This window comes from Mus pahari, chromosome 5, assembly GCF_900095145.1.
Source record: "Mus pahari chromosome 5, PAHARI_EIJ_v1.1, whole genome shotgun sequence".
NCBI lineage: Eukaryota > Metazoa > Chordata > Mammalia > Rodentia > Muridae > Mus > Mus pahari.
Genome location: NC_034594.1, coordinates 65,373,226 through 65,393,569, shown reverse-complemented (window position 1 = coordinate 65,393,569; position 20,344 = coordinate 65,373,226). Strand labels below are relative to the sequence as shown.

Below are 20,344 nucleotides of genomic sequence, written 5' to 3'. Positions count from 1 at the left end.
AAAAAAAAAAAAAAAACAGAAAGAAAACAGAGTAAGTGATGGGGCGTATGCAGCATGCTCCGTGGTCTCTGCATCAGCTCTGGCCTTAGGGTTAAGATACATGAGCCAAATAAAGCCTGTCCTCCCCAGGTTGTTTTGGTTATGGTGATTAATCACAGCATAGGGTTTGACATTCTCTGCTTATGTTATATACCCAGGAGGGAAGTAGCTAGGTTGTGTGGGAGTTACAGTTTTAATTAAAAAAAAAAAAAACAAAAAACCCAAAACCAAAAAAAAACAAAAACCAAACCTCCAAACTGATTTCCACAGTGACTGGTATTAATTTATGTCTTCAATAACAGTGAAGATTTCATTTCTCTCTATATCCTCTCCAACATTTGTTGTCACATTTGTTGATGATAGCCATTCAGATTAGGGTCATTTGGTACCTCAAAGTAGTTTTAATTTGCATTTTCCTCATGTGTGAGATATTGAGCAATTTAAAAAATAGTTATTGGCTATTTTGTGTGTGTGTGTGTGTGTGTGTGTGTGTGTGTGTGTTTTAACTGTCTTTAACTGTCTATTAAATTTGTTTGCCCTTGTGTTAACTGGCAGTTGTATTTCCTTGGCACTTAATTTCTGCATTTCTTTGTAAATTCTGGGTATCAAACCCTTGTCTGAAGTGGAGCTGTGAAAGCTTTTCTTCCACCCTGGGGGCTGTCTTGTTAATTCTGCTGATTGTTACTTTGCTATACAAACCCCTATTTTAGTGTAGTCCCATCTTTCAATATTGGGTTAGGTTCTTGCCTTCCCAGTATCCTGAAGATGCTATGTTTTCTTTCTAGAAATTTCAGTGTTGCAGGTTTTAAATTAAGGCCTGTGATCCACTTTGAATTGATTTTGTACAAGGTGAAAGATGTAAATCTAACTTAATCTTCTACTAGTAGAAACTCAGCACACTTGAATAGGCTGCCTTTTATTCGATGTATGTTTGTCAAAAATTAGGTAAGCATAGCTTTGTCTTCATTTCCAGATTTTCAGTTCTATTCCATCATTCTACCTATTTCTTATAACAAGTCATTGTTTTATATAAAAACAGCTATTGAGTGTGTGTGTGTGTGTGTGTGTGTGTGTGTGTTTAAACTTCATGACCAAGCCTCCCTCTAATTTAGGCCTCACCACTGAACTCTGTACTGTTTGTTTGGTTACATGAATTACCATCCCTAGAGTCTAGTAGTGCCTGCTACATCTGAGGCTTTTACTGGCATACTCAGGAACAAAAATTGCTTTCCAGGAGTTACTAATATATTTGCTTTTCCTTTTATAAAAGGCAGTTTGTCACATGATTCTAACATATATCAAAAAAAAAAAAAAAAGGTCACTTAGCTAGGAAATCCACATTAATTTTACTTTAGAATTTCTATATTGAGAAAAAAATCTTTTATCTTTGTGTGTCTCATCTTTTTTCTGAATATGACTTTTTTTTTAATGCTGCCCACTTAAAAACTATAGTTAAGGAAATAAATTCTTCAAGTAACTTGTATCTCTCAGGTAATACCCATGTACACATTTTACATTACAGATGACAGAGTTCAAAGCCAGAAGAGACTTTATGTCTCATGCCGCGTGGTTCACACTCCTCCTACAATGTAAAGACTAAGACTTCCTTGCCTGCCCTCCTTCCTCCTTCCCTCCCTTTCCTTCCTCATGCCCTACTCCCTCTCTCTTTTTTTCTCTTTCTTTCCTTCCTTTTTTGCTGTTATTAGCTAAGGATGGCCTCCTAAGTGCTGGAATAACAGAGGTATACCACCACAGCTGGCTTTTTCCTTTTCTTTCTCATCCAGAGTTTAAAGCATGTCTTAAATCTAATGTAATTTTTCCCCATTGTTATTGGAGGAGTTTACCTGTTGGGTCACTTGTAATTGCACACTATATTAATTTTAGAAGAGATTGATTATAAATTAGAAAAGCAAGAAAGAACCTGTTCATTCCACAGGTGGTAGTCAAAATTGCTGAGTTCATATTCTGTGCACGGAACTAAAATGCCAGAAGGGCCTTGACCTTGAGACACACAGCAACTTTCTTGGGATATCAGACAATTTGGGCAGGAAAAGAACATATGTCCTAAACAGCATAAGGGGAATCATGCAAAGATGGCTTTCTCTACTAACAATCTCTAGCACAGACCCATTATCTTAGTTAAAGCCAGTAAAAATAACATCTTCACATGCGTGTGCTCAGTGTGGTATAGTTGGCAGTAAATCAGATTAAGACTTAAAATTCAGCTGTGCATAGTGGCTCATGCCTAAAATCTTTAACACCCAAGAAGCTAAAGCAGAAGGACCTCCAGGAATTTGAAACCATCCTCAAAGAAATTCATGAAAAAAGAAAGTGAATTTAAGCCCATTTATTTAAATTTATCTTTATCCTGAAATACAGTAATAGTGTTTTAAATATCACTCAACAGCAAAGGGGATTTACTGTGAAGTGTGAATATTGCAAGGATGTTTCTTACTAGTTTCAGGGGTTGTTTTTTTTTTCCCTTTGATTATGTATCTCACCTTATTAATCTGTATCAACATTTATTTTCCTTCTTTTAGAGTGAACTAGATGACATGGAATATATGTATGACCTCTTCTCCATCATTATCCACAAAGGTGGCTGCTATGGAGGTCATTACCATGTGTACATTAAAGATGTTGATCATCTTGGCAACTGGCAATGTCAGGTAAGCTTACAAATTTGTTTAGAAATAGCTTTGAAATTACATTGCATTTCTATTCTTGTTGCAGAATTCTGTTGTTCATTCTGCCTTCAGTATACACCCCTCCTTTAGAAAACATTGAAGGTTCATTTTACATGAATAGCTCCCATGTGCCCTCTACCTCCGATCTCTAGCTGTATCCTTGTCATATTTGTGCATGTGGTATAGACTCTCACACACTAGTTAACCTCACTCCAGTGAACAATTTGGAATCTAGATGAGAGCCTCTGGCTCCACTGCACAAGGATATTCTCTTCCCCCTCCATCCATCAAAATCACCGACCTTTAACATAGTCTGTTACAGCCTTTTTCAGTAACTCAAGGCCTCACTATGATCTAAAAGATACATTGCCTCTGAACCAGCCTAGCTTTCCTCACTGCCTCCTGTAGTTTTCTTAGCTGCTTTCTGAGTTGCAGCATTTTCTCAGCTGGCAGTCTATAAACTTCATGAAATATTCATGTGAAATTTCGTTTTGAAGTTTAAGGATTCTTCTGTCTTCCTCTGGGGCTTTGAATTCTAGAACATCTCTTTGAAGTTTTGTATTCATCTCTTCAGCAGCAACTTGCTCTTCTGTAGGAGTGTTAGAATCTTTGCTGTTAGTGTGACTTGAAGGAACAAGCTTTATGTTCTTTGCATTGAAATCTGGTGGTTTGTTTTTGTGTTATCTGTTTGTCTTTCTGTCTGTTTGACTCTGTCTTACTTTGTATACAGTCCATGCTGATTTGTAGCTTACACTTATCCTGCCTATCTCTCAAGTGCTGGAACTTTAGGCATAGGTGTGGGCTCTCACACCCAGTTGCTAATTTATTGAAATCCTGTCTCCTCACAAAATCAAGACTAGTCAGAAGGGGGTATGGGGGCACACAGCTCAAGTCTAGCACTTGAAAGGCTGACACAGGAGAATTACTATGAGTTTGAGGCCTGCATGGTCTACAGACTAAGGCCCTGTCTCAATATAATCAAAAGAAAATAAGCAAAATATGGATTTTTGTGTGAATTTGGCATATTTTCTATGGATTTGCATTTGTTTGGCATTTCTTCTTGCCCAGGGGATATTCTTTGGAATTTTCTATGGAAGTATATTTTGCTATTTATAATGAGCCCCTCTCCCCCTTACCTAGGTGATGCTAATGAGGTCATTCTTAGATTCTTCAATGTGGGACATTGTTGCCAGAGAAAACAACTGTGTGCTTAGAGAGTTAAAATTGGCAGCCCCACCTTCCGACCTTAGGGAGGGAAAGGGGGCAGGAGATTGTGTTCGGTTAACCTCTTGCCAGTGATTTCATCAGTCTTACTTACACTTGTCAGAGTTGTCTAGAGGGACAGAACTTACAGAATGAAAATATATCTATATATTTCATGTAGATGTATAAAGGAGCTTTTTTAGAATTACTTACAGGCTGTGGTCCAGCTAGTCCAACAATGGCTGTCTAGCAGCAACAGATCAAGCAGTAGTTGTTCAGGCTACAAGGCTGGATGTATCACTTGGTCTTCACTATACACCAGAACCTTAAGTAGGCTCTAATACCAGTGAAGGAATGGACTTGCCACTGAGAGCAAGAGCTAGCAGGCAAAAAGTGAACACTTCCTTCTTCTATGTCCTTTAAATAGGCTACCAGCAGAAGATGTGGCCCTGATTAAAGGTGGATCATCTCACCTTAAAAGATCTGGATTAAAATCACTTCAAATGACTTAGTTAAGAAAAAAATCCTCAGAGGTATACCCAGCCACTTGGGCTTTAGTTAATTCCAGTCAAGTTGACAACCAAGAACAGCTCTCGCAGTACTCCATAGTAAAACTTCAGTGACAAATTCTTGAGAACCAAGTTTAGGACTTTCCTACACCTCGAATGTGGAACAGAGGTGTGGTTCCTACTCCATGGGTGCAGAGGCTCTTGCACCTGACTTTCTAAGCCTTACTCAGCAATCCTCTTTATCCAGTCTCTGCATTGATATCTTTTGTGATAAACTGTAGTGGGTTCTGCATATTGTTCCAGAAAATTGTAATTGGTGTTTGAAAAGAGGTGAGATCAGGGCTGGAGAGATGGCTCAGTGGGTAAGAGCACCCGACTGCTCTTCCGAAGGTCCGGAGTTCAAATCCCAGTAACCACATGGTGGCTCACAACCATCCGTAACAAGATCTGACGCCCTCTTCTGGAGTGTCTGAGGACAGATACAGTGTACTTACGTATAATAAATAAATAAATCTTTAAAAAAAAAAAAAAAAGAAAAGAGGTGAGATCAATCTTTTGAAACTAACTCCTCAACAAGTGGGATCTCACATGACCACATAGCTAGTGTCAGAATTGAGAATGTAGGACATTCAATTTCAATTAATGCCAAAGAATTGGAGAATTGGTTGTTTGAAAAATCAGTCCCTTTCCTTCCTGCTTTGAGTTAGCCACAGGCTTTCTTCTCTGAAGCTGTTCTGTATGAGCATTGAAATGGAATCTCAGTGTTAGCAAGGCTGGGCCTAGTTATCATCCTGTGCTGTGATCAGTTTAGCTTGGCTCATAGTTCCAGTGTCCAGTGTCAGGGAAGTCATGATGTCAGGAGCTGGAGGATGCACCTGGTGCAACCATAGTCCCGAAGCAGAGGGAGATGAATGCTGGTATTGAGTGCACTTCCTCTTTTTTTAAACAGCCTAGGATTCCAGCCCAGGGAATGGTGCCATTCCTCCTCAATTAACCTAATCAAGATAGTTCCCTACAGACATGCCCAGAGGCCTACCTCCTGGTGATCTTAGATGCTTTTCAAGTTGTCAAAGTTTTTTGTTTACTATATTAAAAATCACTATAAAAAGAAAAAGATGCTTTTGTTGTATCTATTTTATCATTTTCAATAATTTATGAAAAGATGATAAATCTGGTCTGCCATAAGCTGTTATTTCTTAACAGTTTTTTTGTTTGTTTGTTTGTTTTTAATCTTAATGCTATCCATTAGCAGTTATGGTTGTAGCCAGTTGAAAGACTTTTTTGATGGACTGGAGAAACAGTTCAGTTTGCTGCTCTCAGAAAGGACCTGGGCTCAGTTCCTAGCACCTACATGGCAGCACACAACTATCTGTTACTCTAGTTCTAAGGAGTCTAATGCCCTCCTCAGACGTAGGAGGGCACACATGTAGTACACAAATAAGCACTCATACACAAAATAAAATAAATAAAAATTTTAATTAGAAATCCAAGAAAGTTATAATTTACAGAGAAAAAATAATCTACACAAAAAAAGAAAAACTTAGAGAGCTGATGCCTTTAATCCCAGTGTTCTAAAGACAGAGGCAGGTGGATCTCTCTGAGTTCAAGGCCAACTAGGGCTACATTTTGAGACCCTGTCTCTAAACCAAACCAAAACAAAACAAAATGCTTTTGCAAGGTGGCATATGTATTTTTTTTTTTTAAATCAACAAAAATTGCCTACCAAAGGACATGTACCACAATGCCTAGTCTGGGCTTTCTGGATGATAAGGAAATTTAAGTTGAGTTTACAAAAATTTGGTAGGATTTCCTTAAGCCAAAACCAGGTGTATAAACTTACCAGCAAAGCCCAAAAAAGTATTTTGAGATGATAATGAGCACAAATTTTATGAGACACCATGGTTTTTATTTGGAAAATGTTAGAACCCTCTATGTAGATTGTGCTGTGTCTTAGTCGCTGTTCTACTGCCTTGAAGAGACAGGACCAACGCAACTCTTATAAAGGAATGCATTTATTAGGAGCTTGCTCACAGTTCATAGGTTTAATCCATTGTCCTGATACAGAGAGCAGGAGGCCATGCAAGCAAGCAAGGTTCTGGAGAAGTCATTGAGAACAACATCCTGCTCCACCAACGGAGAAGGAAAGCCACTCTGGTCCTGGGGTGAGCTTTTTGAAACCCTCAAACCCCACTGCCACTGGATATACTTCCTCTGACAAGGCCACACTTACTAGTTCTTCTCAAATTGTGCCCCTTCCAGGTGACTAAGTATTTAAATATATAAGCCTGTGGGGGCCATTCTTATTCACACAGCCACAGACTAGACTCTTTCTTTGTCTCATAACCCTAGTTTGCATATAAAGCCTGAGAGATTAAGTAAATTGTAGATTTACTTGATGAAACCTGACACTCAAAACCAGGTCTGCCTGATTCTACAGCTTGCATAGATTATATTTTTACCTTTCTTTCTCTAGTGACTTAAACATTCTTATTTGGTTAATTCCTTTAAACTGGCGTCTGTGAAAGAAACATTTAACTGTTTTCCTTCTTAGGAGGAGATAAGTGATACAGATGTGAATTTGAAAGCTCCTCAGAGTGAAGAAGAGGCTAATGATCCATTGGTGGTTCTAAAAACAATCTTATTGCAGGTAGCGTACCTATTTGCACATATTTGTGGGCATGTAAGTATTATAGATACATGTGTATGTTGTGTGTATTTGTATATGTCATATATTTATATGAGAATATGAGATAAGATTGCTTTAGGGCTACCTCTAAAATGGAAATTTTTCATTTTAACTTTTTTTCACTCAGGATCTCACTGTGTAGACCTGGCTGGCCTAGAACTGGCTTTGTAGACCAGACTGGCCATGAACTCACAGAGATCTATCTACCTTTGCTTCCCTAGTGCTGGGATTAAAGGTGTCTGGCACCACACACTTATTTGTTTTGACTTAATCACTAGGTGTAGTGACTCTTTTCTTAATCTCTCATCTTGAAAGGCTGAAGCAGAAGAAACACCTTGAGGTTGGTTGGGCCAACCTCGCTAGCAAATGAGAACTTGTTTCAAAAAAAAAAAAAAAATCCATTTATCTTGATATTGGAACCACTTGCAAGGAAAAAATAATAAGGATGAGGAATGTGGCTTTGTTGGTCAAGTGCTTGTCTGGCATACAAGGCCCCAGGTTCAATCTCAGTACCACATAAGGTGATATGTGAAGTGCCATATAATCCCAGCACTTGGGAAATGGGGGAGCAAGAGGATCAGAAGTTCAGAATCATTCTCAGTTACCTACGTAACCTAGCCTGGGCAACATGAGACTTTGTCTGAAAACACACAACAGAAGAGAATTTTAACCTGTGGCCTTGAAGTCTTTGTCTCCAGTCACAGTCCTGTTCGGAAGCATTGGGGTCTAAAGGTTCAACATAAAGCCTGTGTCAGCCACATTGGCTTTGTTTATTCTTCCAAAATCATAAATAATGTCAGGAATGTGACAGACCTTAGGACTCCCTCTGGATGGTGATGCTCTTTGAATTTCTGTCTGTAGCCCTGGACAAATGGATTTTCTTTTTATTTATTTATTTATTTTTATTGTTATTTTCTTTATTTACATTTCAAATGCTATCCCGAAAGTTCCCTATACCCCACCCACACCCCTGCTCCCCTACCCACCCACTTCCACTTCTTGGCCCTGACCTTCCCCTCTGCTGGGTCAACAAATGGATCTTCAAATCAAGGTCTTATAAACCAGTGCTCAAGGTTCTTTTAAAAATATATAGCTCTGATTGATCCCATTATAAGTTTATACTCTAGGGAAGATGAGCAGATTCACTTCTATTGATCCCTCTGAATTTGTGGCGTAATTATTTCTCATCAGATATTAACTGACAGTATTTTTTTCATAAGGAGGAGGCCAATCAAATTCCTGTTGATCAGCTGGGCCAGAAACTCTTGAAAAGAACAGGAATATCTTGGAACAAGAAGTACAGGAAACAGCATGGACCACTGCGAAAGGTAGTGCTAGCATCAACATAAGAAGTCGTCTCATCCCAGCAGCACGAGTTCCTGTGTAGTCAGAGCTTTAAAACAGATGACAATAATCAGTATTTTTGTTTAGTGGTTAGAATTCTGCTGGTATGTTACAGCTCTCATACAACATGTTTATGTTATCTATGAAGAAGTAAGCAGGAAAAGAGGCCATTAATTACCAAGGAAGTCATTCTAAAGCTCAGTGAATAATCAAGCCAGTCACATGGCTCCCTAGGTGAGACTTAGAAAATGGTGTTACTAGAAATGAGGCAGCTTCACAGAGAACAAAGCGTTTACCTGCTCTGCTGAATGTTGAATGAGAAATCAGACACCAGAAACACTCACTTTTCCACAACTTGAGTTTGTTTTGTAATGGGATTGTTTTAGAGCATTTATGGACTTTAATCTCCTGACATAAACATGCCCCCATAGTATCTTTTAGTGTCTTCAGAACTTGAAGTTTTAACTTCTTTTTTATTTCTCATTAAAATGTATTTCCTTGCTTTTTTCCTTCCCATTGAGAACTCTTTCAAAGACTTTTCAAAAAAAGGCCAGCGTAGCTTCTGATGTTATTGACAGTCTCTACTGTTTATCTGTTTTCTATTTTATTCCTGCTCTGATTTCTAGTTGTTTCTACTTCAGGAGATTTGATTGAGCAAGTGGAGAGGGGGGCCAGTGCCATGCAGGAGAGGAGAGTGAAGTTGAGAGAGAAGGAAGCTGGAGGGAGAAAGAGAGAGGTTTTCTTTGTTCTCTTGTCCCTTTGCAAGAACTTGAATAGTCTTTGAAGTTGTTGTGACTTGAGCTTCCCATGCTCTTGGACTACCTGAGCTTCCAGATTAGCTTCCATGCTAGAAAAGAGTAGTATAATCTTATACGTTAAAATATAAGGTGACTTGGTCATGTGATTACTTCTTCTAGATATATAGTAAGCCATCAAAAATACTTTTAAACTTTGTGATTGCCTTTGTTTAAATTGCTTTTTTATTTTTAAAAATTTTAGATTAGCATACAAAGTAATAGATTTCATCTTGAATTATAATGACCTATTTGTCCTTACACTTACTCTCATTAATTTTCCTCCCACATTACCTTCCCATTATTCCCTCCCCTTCCAGTTAATCCCAACTTCCATTTCTTACTGCATATATTCTTTATCATCTGTTTCCCTCTGCTTTTAACATCTCTTGCTTCTTGCTCATAATCACTTATAATACATGCCTATATTATGCCTATACATGGATAGCTATAAATATATGTTTAAATCAAGATTCCACATATGAGAGGAGGCATATGTTAACTGTCTTCCTAAGACTAGTGTATTTTGCTTAGTTTAATGATTTCTAGTTATATTCATTTTCCTACAGATGTTATGATTCTGTTTTTCCTTATGGCTAAATAAATTTTTATTGTATACATGTGCTACATTTTTTGTTCATTTTTTGACAAACAGCTATGTTACTTCAAATAGTGTAACAATAAACATGGATGTGCAAATCACTATGGTATGTTAGAGTTCTCCCAGTACACCCTCACAGTTGGCACAGCTAAGTCATATAATTCTGGTTTTAGTTTGTGATCCATACTGATGTCCATAGAGACTGCACATGGTTACACCTGTCCACATGATCCTCTCCAGCATTTGTTTTCTTGGGACAGCTATTCTGACTAGGGTGAGATGGAATCACAGTGGTGCTTGTTTGCATTTCCCTGATGACTAAGGATGATGATCACTTTTTGAAGCTTTCATTTGTCATTTGTGGGGGTTTTTATAGAGCTCTATGTTCATTTCATTAGACCATTTATTAAGTAATTTGGTTTTTGATGTTTAATTTTTGGTATTCTTTTTTTTTTTTTTTTTTAAGATTTATTTATTTATTATATGTAAGTACACTGTAGCTGTCTTCAGACACTCCAGAAGAGGGCGTCAGATCTTGTTACAGATGGTTATGAGCCACCATGTGGTTGCTGGGATTTGAACTCTGGACCTTCGGAAGAGCAGTCGGGTGCTCTTACCCACTGAGCCATCTCACCAGCCCAATTTGTGGTATTCTTTCTACATGCTCAGTATTAATCCCCTGTCTGAGGTACAGTTGGCAATGATTTTTTTCATTAGGTTTTTTTCACTTTGGTGGTTCTTTTGTTTTTTGAAAACTTCTTAATTGAAAAGACTTCAAGATATAGCTGTGGGCAAGAGTTTTCTGAGAACTCTGAGAACACAGGAAAACAATCCCAAGAATCGGCAAATGCAAATTAGAATTAAATGGCTATTAAATAGTTCAGAAATGTTTGTTCGTCCCAGTTTTCTTTATTTAAGTACTCATTCCTTAAAATAGCAAATAACAAATAGCAAATCTTAAAATAGCAGTAGTGACATATTATTCAAATGCTTTCCACTTTGTGGCTTGTCACCTTTCTCCCTTGACAGAACTGTTAGCATATTTAACAGGATGTTCCAATTTTGTCATAACCAGACAAGCTTTCCTGCTCACAGGCTAGCAAAAAAAGAAAGGTGAAGTTAAAAACATCTAATCATACAGGTCAGACTGACTGACAGACAGACACACACACACACACACACACACAGAATATGTCTTGTTTAAAAACTTTTATTAAAATTTTTTTAAATAATCCTAATTTTTGTTTTTGTTTGTTCTGAATAGTTCTTACAGCTCCATCCTCAGATATTTCTGCTCAGCACAGATGAAAGTACAGTTAGTCTCCTGAGGAACCACTTTACCCAGGCCCCATCTGATCTACAGAACTGTGAACAGATGCTACATACACTTGCTTCAGAATCCCCAGGCTTAAATGATGACACCAGTTGCCCACACTGGTTTGATATCAATGATTCCAAAGTCCATCCAATCAGAGAGAAAGATATCACACAGCAGTTCCAGGGTAAAGAAAGTGCCTACATGCTGTTTTATCGGAAAGCCACGTTGCAAAGGCCCTCTGAAGGTATGGAAAAAGACGAGTTCTGCTTTGCCTTGTTAACAATGTCAGCAGACATGCTTCAAATGCTGCCTGAAGTTCTGTCTTTTGAAGAGATGGTTTTACCTGGGTACTTTTACATATTTTAAAACTTATACAAGTATATTGTGCCAAATGAAATCAGCTTGTCTTTTAAGTTTTCCTTACTTGATGTATTTCTGTATTTCAGCAGGAAATCATACCTTATTTTTCAGTTTGTCATTTTATGAGGAGATGTCTGAAATTTTTCTTCACTTTCTCATAGTTACATTTTCCTAATTGAACTTTCTTAGATGATATACGTTGTTATTGTGTAGGAAAATATAGCTATGAGCAAGCAAAGAAAGATGTCACACCTACTCCAGCAAGACCACAACTCCTCATAATGCTCCTCCCTGGTGACCAAGTATTCAAATCTACTTTTATTCAAACCACTATAACATCTAACAGAAAAAAAGTTGATTAGGAGCTGGAGAAATGGCACAGTGATTGAGATCACTAGCTGTTTGCCAGAGGATTTGGGTTCAATTCGCAGTATCCATATAATGGCTCCCAACTGTCTGTAACTCCAGCTCCAGGGAATCTAACAGGCTCTTCAGACCTCCAAATGCACCAGATACACAGATGTACAGAGACATACATGCAGGCAAAACAAACAAACAAACAAAAAACAAAAAAAACAAACAAACCCATATACATTAAGGAAATAAATTTTTTCAGAAGACAGAAAATATTAGACTATTTTACTTTAGTGCACTACTGTGCAGTCACAAATTTTAGCCTATAGAAATATGAAGTGAGCCGGGCGTGGTGGTGCATGCCTTTAATCCCAGCACTCAAGAGGCAGAGGCAGGCAGATTTCTGAGTTCGAGGCCAGCCTGGTCTACAAAGTGAGTTCCAGGACAGCCAGAGCTATACAGAGAAACCTTGTCTAAAAAAAAAAAAAAAAAAAAAAAAAAGAAAAGGAAAGGAAAGGAAAAAGAAAAAGAACTACTAGTTTGTTGACTACAATGTCACTTTTTATAAAAAGATTGATGTCTTGGGAGTGAGACTTCAGATAGTACCCTAATATACTTTGAAAATAATTTTCAAACCAGTTATAGTGACTCATACATATAACTCCAGCATTTGGGAGGCTGAGGCAAGAAGATTGTAGTTCAAGACCAACCCAAGATACATAGTCAGGTTCAGGCCAGCCCAGACTATAGCAAGACCTTGTCTCAAAAAATCTAAATGAGTAAATGTAATTTCTAAAATTTAAAATGATTTATTATTTTAAGTGTATGAATGTTTGCCTCTATGCACCATATGTGTGCCTGGTGCCCTGAGAGGTCAAAGGGGGCATTGAATCCCCTAGAACTTGAGCTTCAGTGGGTCATTGGCCACCATGTGGGTGTTGAAAACCAAACCTGGGTCCTGTGGAAGAGCAGTCAGTGAAGAGCAGCTTTCTTCCTTTCTTTCTCCTTTTTTTAAAAAAAATTTAATTTAATTTTATTTTTTTACTTATTTACTTTATATCCTGATCACTGCCCCCTCCCAGTCACCTCCTCCAACAATCCTTCCCCTGCCCCCCTTTCTCTGAGTGGACCCCCCCCCCATATCTCCCCATCCTGGCACTTCCAAGTTTCCACAAGGCTAGTAGCAGCTGAGTCACCTTCAGACCTAATTTCTGAATTTTTACAGTAACCAAGTGTTAAAATTATAATCAGCACAAAACTAGTAGGTATGCTTAAAGAAAATTGAAACGAGATTCTTCTAGATCAGCTTAAAAAAAAAAAAGCTATTTTTTTCATTGTTCATCTAGCAAAACTAAGATCAAGAGAAAACTTTGTTTTCCCTTAGGTAGTCAAAGGTAGTGCTCCCGGCTTCCAGCATGAGTGTGCACCTGCATACATTTATGTCCATTGTGTGCATGCAGGGGTCTCAGGGCTTCAGATTCCCTGGAACTGGAATCACAGGCAATCGTTAGCTGTCTGATGTCCTAGGGACCAAACTCCAGTCCTATGTAAAAGTATCGAGCACATCTAACCTCTGAGCTATCTCTGCAGCCACTCATCTTTGAGAGAATGTCTTCCAGGATAGCCCAGGCTGGCCTCAAACTCAAGATCCTCTGCCTTGGCCTTTCCAGTGCTAGGATTGCAGGTGTGTATTACCACACCTGAGTTCAGGTTTTTAATCCTGCCTCTTTAGCAAATACAATTTTGTTTGGTCAAAACAAATTAATGGACAGTTTTGTTCACAGCTCGAGCCAATCCAAGATACAGAGTTCCATGTCATTTGCTGAAGGAAATGGATGCAGCCAACGTTCTACTGCAGATGAGAAGGTAGTTTGAGTTACATTTGGTGCTTAGATGGTATTTCTGGGAAATACTGATCAATTTGGGCCATAAGCATTCAATGTAAAAATTTACCAAAATATGTATACCTATCAACTAGTTATAGTAAAGACATCATTTATCCATATGTAAGAGTAAATAATACCATCTGGTAACCATACTAAGTAAGGATCAGAGCCTAGGAAGCCTAGAGAAATTGGAAAGCATGCTATGCGAGTTGTGCTCTGGCCTCGCCAATGATTCCCTTGAGCTTACAGAGGACTTGTCAGTATAACTGCCCCCCAATTTTAAGTAGTTGTAAGAACTGGCATATTGTGACAGAATACTAGAGGTGGGTTGCTTCTAAAGGGGCTTAGTGTCAGGGGAAAGGGAGCTGTAATGGCTGGGCTGGAGTGGTGGCTCAGTGGTTAGAATACTGGCTACTTTTCCAGGGATCCCAGGTTTAGATCCCAGCACTCACATCCCAGTTCACAACTGTCTATAACTCTATTTCTAGGGGATCCTATGTTCTCTTCTGGCCTCTGCAGATACTGCACACACATGATAAATATAAAACAAAGTTTAAATAAGCCTGAGTGCATAACTTAAGAACATGGCTAACCTTAAGCTCTAGAGACCGTTCTGTTGCTGTGTTAGCTCACCAGTAGTGTCAGCAGAGTGTTGGGGAGGGAACAGGGTCAGATAACATAGCAGGCTATGTTCAGAAATTTTATCATGAACTTGAAACTGGGAGTGAAAATAGTAGATGCTGTGTATGACACACCACGGTCAATGGAACGCTCAGTGAAAACTAAACCATTGAAACATGCTAAATGCAGAAAATAGCCTGCATGAGTGACCTAGGCTAGCAGTTGCAACTTAAGAATTAAAACAAAACAGCAAAAGCTAATACTAAAGTCCTTAATGTGATCATCGAAAAATCTAATGTTCCTGTCGATGAGCATAGAATTCATTTGAAGCACTTCATCTCAGCAACTGCCTTGTTCCAGCCTAAGGTTGTTCTGCCTAAGGGAAAAAGTTTGGTACAAGGCTTTGAGTCAACTGAATGTACCAGAGAGGAGCGGAGATCAGCCTGTCACTTAGGATTTCAGCCTGGAAAACAAACACTGGGAAGGATCTTAACAGCAGTCTGGAAAGACCGCAAGAGCCTAGTGGACATCAGGATGGGGTGTTTGGAATCTACCTCTGAATATGTGGGCAGACATCCAGAATTCTTCTATAGCTAGAGACAGTCAATGTGTGCAGTGTCCATGGAAACAACTTTCTCTTAGAATTCATGGCACAGGTTCAGCTGAATGTGTGCTGTATTGAAAAGCCAAAGTAAATCATTTGGGCAGGCAGAAAAGATGTTACTAAGGTAGAGTGGAGAACTTACACGTATGATAAGGCAAATGGTTTTTTTGTTTGTTTGTTTGTTTGGGTTTTTGTTGTTGTTGTAGTTTTTTAACTTTTAGAACTCATATTTATCAAGTTACCAGATTCAAATGTTTTTGGTTTGAGATAAAGAGTATTACAAAAACAGTGTGTGTGTGTTTTGTTTATGTCTCTAAAGGGCAGAATGGGACTCTGCAAACAGTACTTTTGAGTTGCATCTCCACTTGGGTCCTCACTACCATTTCTTCAATGGGGCTCTTCACCCTACAGTCTCTGAGACAGAGAGCGTGTGGGACTTAACATTTGATAAAAGAAAAACTTTAGGAGATCTCCGTCAGTCAATATTTCAGGTAATTCAACAGAAACATGTAATCTCTGCTTCAGTAGCGGGTGCTCTAGAATCCTGTATGTCTGAACTTCTGCAGTAAAGGTCATTTCTGAGTCAGTTCTGGCAGAGTTAAGCTCAGTAGTCTGGTGCTCTGAGCTGTGGAGGGCATTCCAAATGAAAAAGACTTGATTTGTCTCTTATGTCTTATGCATTCCTGGCTATGCTGTCTATCTAGTATTTCAATTATGCATCTCTGCAAACTGTCAACTTAGACACAAGCCACTGTTAAAGAACCAGATTGACACAGTAAGTGGATCTTATAAATGTCTTGTAAAGATAAATTATCTTGTTGTCTTAAGGGAAATATCTTATAATGTTATAAAAAAAAGACTAGAGTAAAAATAATGTTCTGATACTATTTCAGTGAGGTTTCTGCCAGTAGCCAGGCTCAGATTTAAAAACTTAACAAACCTCCATCTATATAGTACATAACTGACACTGCTTATGGGAGGGTGTGGGAGAGTCGGGGAGGAGATAAAACTCTGGGCCTCACACAAGCTAGGCAAAATACTGTACCACAGAGCTATACCCTAGCCCAAAATGCTTTCCTTTCTGTAGTTCCTGGAGTCATCTTGTTTTCTAAGTAAAGCTGGGTCAGAAATTCCTGGGCCAGATTGCATTCCAAGAAAGTCCATCCTTACATAAATTGAGTAAGATTGTTTAGATGGCTGTTGGGGCTTAGGCACCCAAATTCTTCAGTCAGCAATGGATGCAGTCAACATCTTTGGGTTTGAGTAATTCATCAAATGAATTGTTTATTTCTAAATGTTGGTTTTGCTTAGGAATGGGAGTGTTCATTTGCTACTCTTACTGAGTCCAAGGGTGTGCTGTTCATATGTTATGACTCATTGTTTTCTCACTCTACACGTTCTTTAGCTATTGGAATTTTGGGAAGGAGACATGATTCTTAGTGTTGCGAAGCGTGTGCCAGCAGGACTTCATGTGTACCATACCCTCGATGGTAAGATCAATACAGAACACAGCTACTCATTCTGTGTTTATCTTGGGGAGCTCTGCCTCCTACCTTTTTCTATTTTAATTACATTTATCTGGGGGGGGGCAGTATATACATACACAATGCATGTGTATGCTCATGGAAGCACAGGAGCCTTGGGGGACAACTTACACAAGTGAATCCTTTGCTTCCACCATATGGGTTCCAGGATGGACCTCAGGTCATCAGACTGAAGCAAGTGTCTTCCCACTGAGCCACCTTGTCAGCCTTCTGTCTTAGCAGTCTATCCAATGTATATGTAAAATCTTCTCAATATGGCATGTTTTACATTTTTTAAAACTAAGACTACCATCCAACCAAAACTTTAAAATGCTTTAGGTATACAGATATAGATATACACACAGAGTCACAAAAGACTGAGCAAAATGCTTTAAAACCATTTATGTGGCTTTACCCACTCAACCTCAGATTTTGTAGCAGATAAAGACAAGTCTTTTGAGAGTTTAAAGGCATTTACTTCTCTGAAATAACAAATCAATATAAGAATGGTAGTGTTAGAACACACATCTATTTGTGACAGCTGACACCAGCAGCAGTTTGGTGGTGACCTGGGCCATTTGGAGTCTATGGGTAATGTCAGGTGATGGGGGCTTGCCTGTTGACCTCGGTGTGCCTTCCTGTCTTGCTGCTATGCTCACAAAACTGTATAATGGTCCAGATTTAAGAGTATAACTCATAAAATACTGCTTTTTTATGATTTTTCTTAATAAGTGCCTTTTCAAAAACATTGGAGAGTCGTGGCTCTCTATAGCTTAGCTATATTTGTGGTCATGGGGAATGAACTGAGTATCTCATCTTTCTAGGAGATGACCTGACACTGTGTGAAGCTGAGGTTGCTGATGGGGAAGACATCTTTGTATGGAACGGGGTAGAGGTAAGAAAAATGGCTGAAGCAATATGGTAATTTAGGATGTTTTACAACTCTGTTGCAGGGCTGGGAATGTTGCCCAGTTGGTAGGCTGCTTGCCTAACATACATGAAGCCTTGGGCCTAGTGCAGTTCCCAGTCCTGCATAAAACTAAGTATGATGGTAGAACACACTTACAATCTCAGTAATCAGGAAGTAGAGACAAAAAGATCAAAATTCAGGGTCATCCTCCACTATATAGTAAGTTCAAGGCCAACCTGGGCAGCATGAAACCATGTCTCATTACAAAACAAAACAAAACAAGCAAACAAACAAAAAAAAAACATTGTAATGAAATTTTATTTGGCATTCATTTAGCCATCAGAAAATTACTGAAATGAACTGGGTATGGTGGTGCACATGTATTCCAAGGTGCCGGCGATAGAACTACTCAAGTTGAAGGGCAATTTGGACCACATAGTGAGTCCCAGGCTAGCCCTGAGATACATAGTAAAGCTCTGTCTCAGAAATTGAAAGGAGGTGTAAGGAGGGAAGGGGAAGGAAAAGAAAAGGGGAAAGGGAAAAGGAAGGAAAGGAAACTTTAGAATGCTCAGTACTTTTGAGGTCTAGTCAGTGGTATTTATTAGATAGATTAAAGAAATATGTGGGGGCTGGAGAGATGGCTCAGCGGTTAAGAGCACTGACAGCTCTTCCAAAGGTCCTGAGTTCAAATTCCAGCAACCACATGGTGACTTACAACCATCCTTAATGACATCTGATGCCCTCTCCTGGTGTGTCTGAAGAAAGCTACAGTGTACTTAGATATAAAAATAAATAATAAATAAATCTTTTTTAAAAAAAGAAAAAGAAAAAGAAATATGTGGATGGCAGAAGAGATTGTGCCATAGGTAAAGTGCTTGAGGATCAGAGTTAGATGCCCTGAGCCTTTGTAAAAAGCCAGGATGGTGTCATGCTCTTGTAATCTCAGCACTGGGGAGGCAGAGATAGACATAATTACTGGGACTAATGGCCAGCCAGCTTAGCCTACTTGGTGAGTTCTAGGTTAATGTGAGGCCTTGTCTCAAAAAAAAGTTGGGACAACCAAGATCTTGGCTGCACACATATATACATGTGTGTTCATGCACAAATGCACATGCTCAAAAGTAATTAAGCACCTCCATTTTACCAGACTGTATGTCACCTGCAATATGGAGAATAAGCTAGTCATCCATGGTCTTCTTATGTAAATAACTGCACCCTAGGCTTTAGAGTATGTGTGACAGCTGCAGGGAGCCAGGACTGCTAAAGTAGGAATGACAGGAGTGAATGCTGTCTCAGGAGAGATGAGCATCTCAGATGCCCTGTGACCTGTCCTTGGTCCTCTGGATTTCCAAGGGTACATTGCCACCATTTGGCAACTCATACTTTAAAGTCAGAAAAGATAGATAAGAGAAATTTTCAAAATAAAATTCAAAGTTGTTATTTTAATACTTAAAAAGGTGGTGTGAAAAAACTATTCACTTGAAAAAAATATGGCTTGTGCTATAAGAATAGGTTTTTCCTGTGAAAGAATAATTTTTATTTTACTTTAATTTGGCAAACATACGATTCACTAGTGGTTGTATTGATGTTGTTTCAGGTTGGTGGAGTCCAAATTCAGACTGGTTTTGATTGTGAACCTCTGCTGTTAAACATTCTTCATCTAGAACTAAGGGGTGAAGGCTCAAAGTGTGAGCAGTTGGTGGAGTCACCACATGTCTTTCCCGCTAATGCAGAAGTGGGCACTGTGTTCACAGCCTTGGGCACCCCAGTAGGTGTCATCCTCATGAACAGTGTGGAGTCTGCAGATGAAGAGTGCTGGACTGCTATTTCCAAAGAAGACATGAAGAAGACATTCAGAGAACAAGGTCTCAGAAATGGAAGCTTAATTTTGGTTCAGGATTCAGACAGTGATAATAACAGGTAACTCATTGAAGAGACAAATGAGGAGAACATGTTTTGTTGTTTATTCTTTAAAAAAATAATTTATGTGTGTGTGTATGCACCTTTACCCATACCTACTTCAACATCTCCTGTTGTCCAGTTTTGGGCTAAGATCTTGTGTGATTCAGGCTGGCCTCAGCCTCTATATAGGTGAGGCTGGCCTTAACTCCTAATCCACTGCCTCCATATCAGAAGTGCTCGTTGTGTCAGGCTTAGCTTTTAAGTGTACAGAAGAATGTTTGGGTTGTATAACTTAGAGAAAAAAACTGTTATAAATATGTCCTTGACTTGTAGATACAGTCTCAATTAGTTCTCCATAGACAGAATCCTAATTAAGTTATAAGTTATTCTAATTAGGTTATAAAACTAAAAACTTATTCTCATAAGGAAAAAGAGATTCATAGGACAATTTAAGCTTTCCTTGTGGTATTCTGTGATTCCTGGAAAAGACCCAGTCTTCCCAATGGGACAGTTGCCCAGAGAAACTACCCTGAATGCTGTAGCCATATCTGAAACTCTGAAGCACTGTACTTTCCTACGCCTGTGTCTGTGTCCATGCATTTCTGCAGCCTGTATGAGATGCTGAGAAGCAGAGCCTGTGAGCTTGTGTGGTCCTCCATGGAGACATGTTCTTCAGCTGTGCTTCTCTGTCTTGTGTATAAGAGAGTAGATCATGTGCTCTTTATAAAAGATAGTCTTCATTTAGTAGGACTTGGGAGATGAAGCAAAAACAGTGAAGATCCCATTCCTCAGTAGGATGCAGTTTTGGTCACTATTGGTGTCTGGTAGCTTTCCTTTTCTTCTAAATTGAAATCATCATTTGGAAGGTTTTGGTTTGTTTGGTTTTTTTTTTTTTTTTTAATCTTTTTAAGCACACTAATGATTACCTCTCTGATAAATAGCTGTCTGTGTCTTGCTTTCCCCACATGTGTTTGTGAACTCCATAAGCCTCCTTTGAAAGCTT

At 38.8% G+C, this 20,344-nt stretch overlaps 1 protein-coding gene across 1 annotated transcript in view; it reads left to right on the top strand.

Annotated features, from left to right (window-relative positions):
• Positions 1-20,344, top strand: part of Usp40 (ubiquitin specific peptidase 40) — a 70,087-nt gene that overhangs the window by 17,044 nt on the left and 32,699 nt on the right. The window contains exons 7-15 of the mRNA XM_021198545.2: positions 2,580-2,708; positions 6,990-7,085; positions 8,345-8,452; positions 11,128-11,425; positions 13,680-13,761; positions 15,326-15,497; positions 16,412-16,496; positions 17,354-17,424; positions 19,037-19,359. Of these exons, the coding sequence (XP_021054204.1) occupies positions 2,580-2,708; positions 6,990-7,085; positions 8,345-8,452; positions 11,128-11,425; positions 13,680-13,761; positions 15,326-15,497; positions 16,412-16,496; positions 17,354-17,424; positions 19,037-19,359 (1,364 nt within the window). The remainder of the gene's footprint in view (positions 1-2,579; positions 2,709-6,989; positions 7,086-8,344; positions 8,453-11,127; positions 11,426-13,679; positions 13,762-15,325; positions 15,498-16,411; positions 16,497-17,353; positions 17,425-19,036; positions 19,360-20,344) is intronic.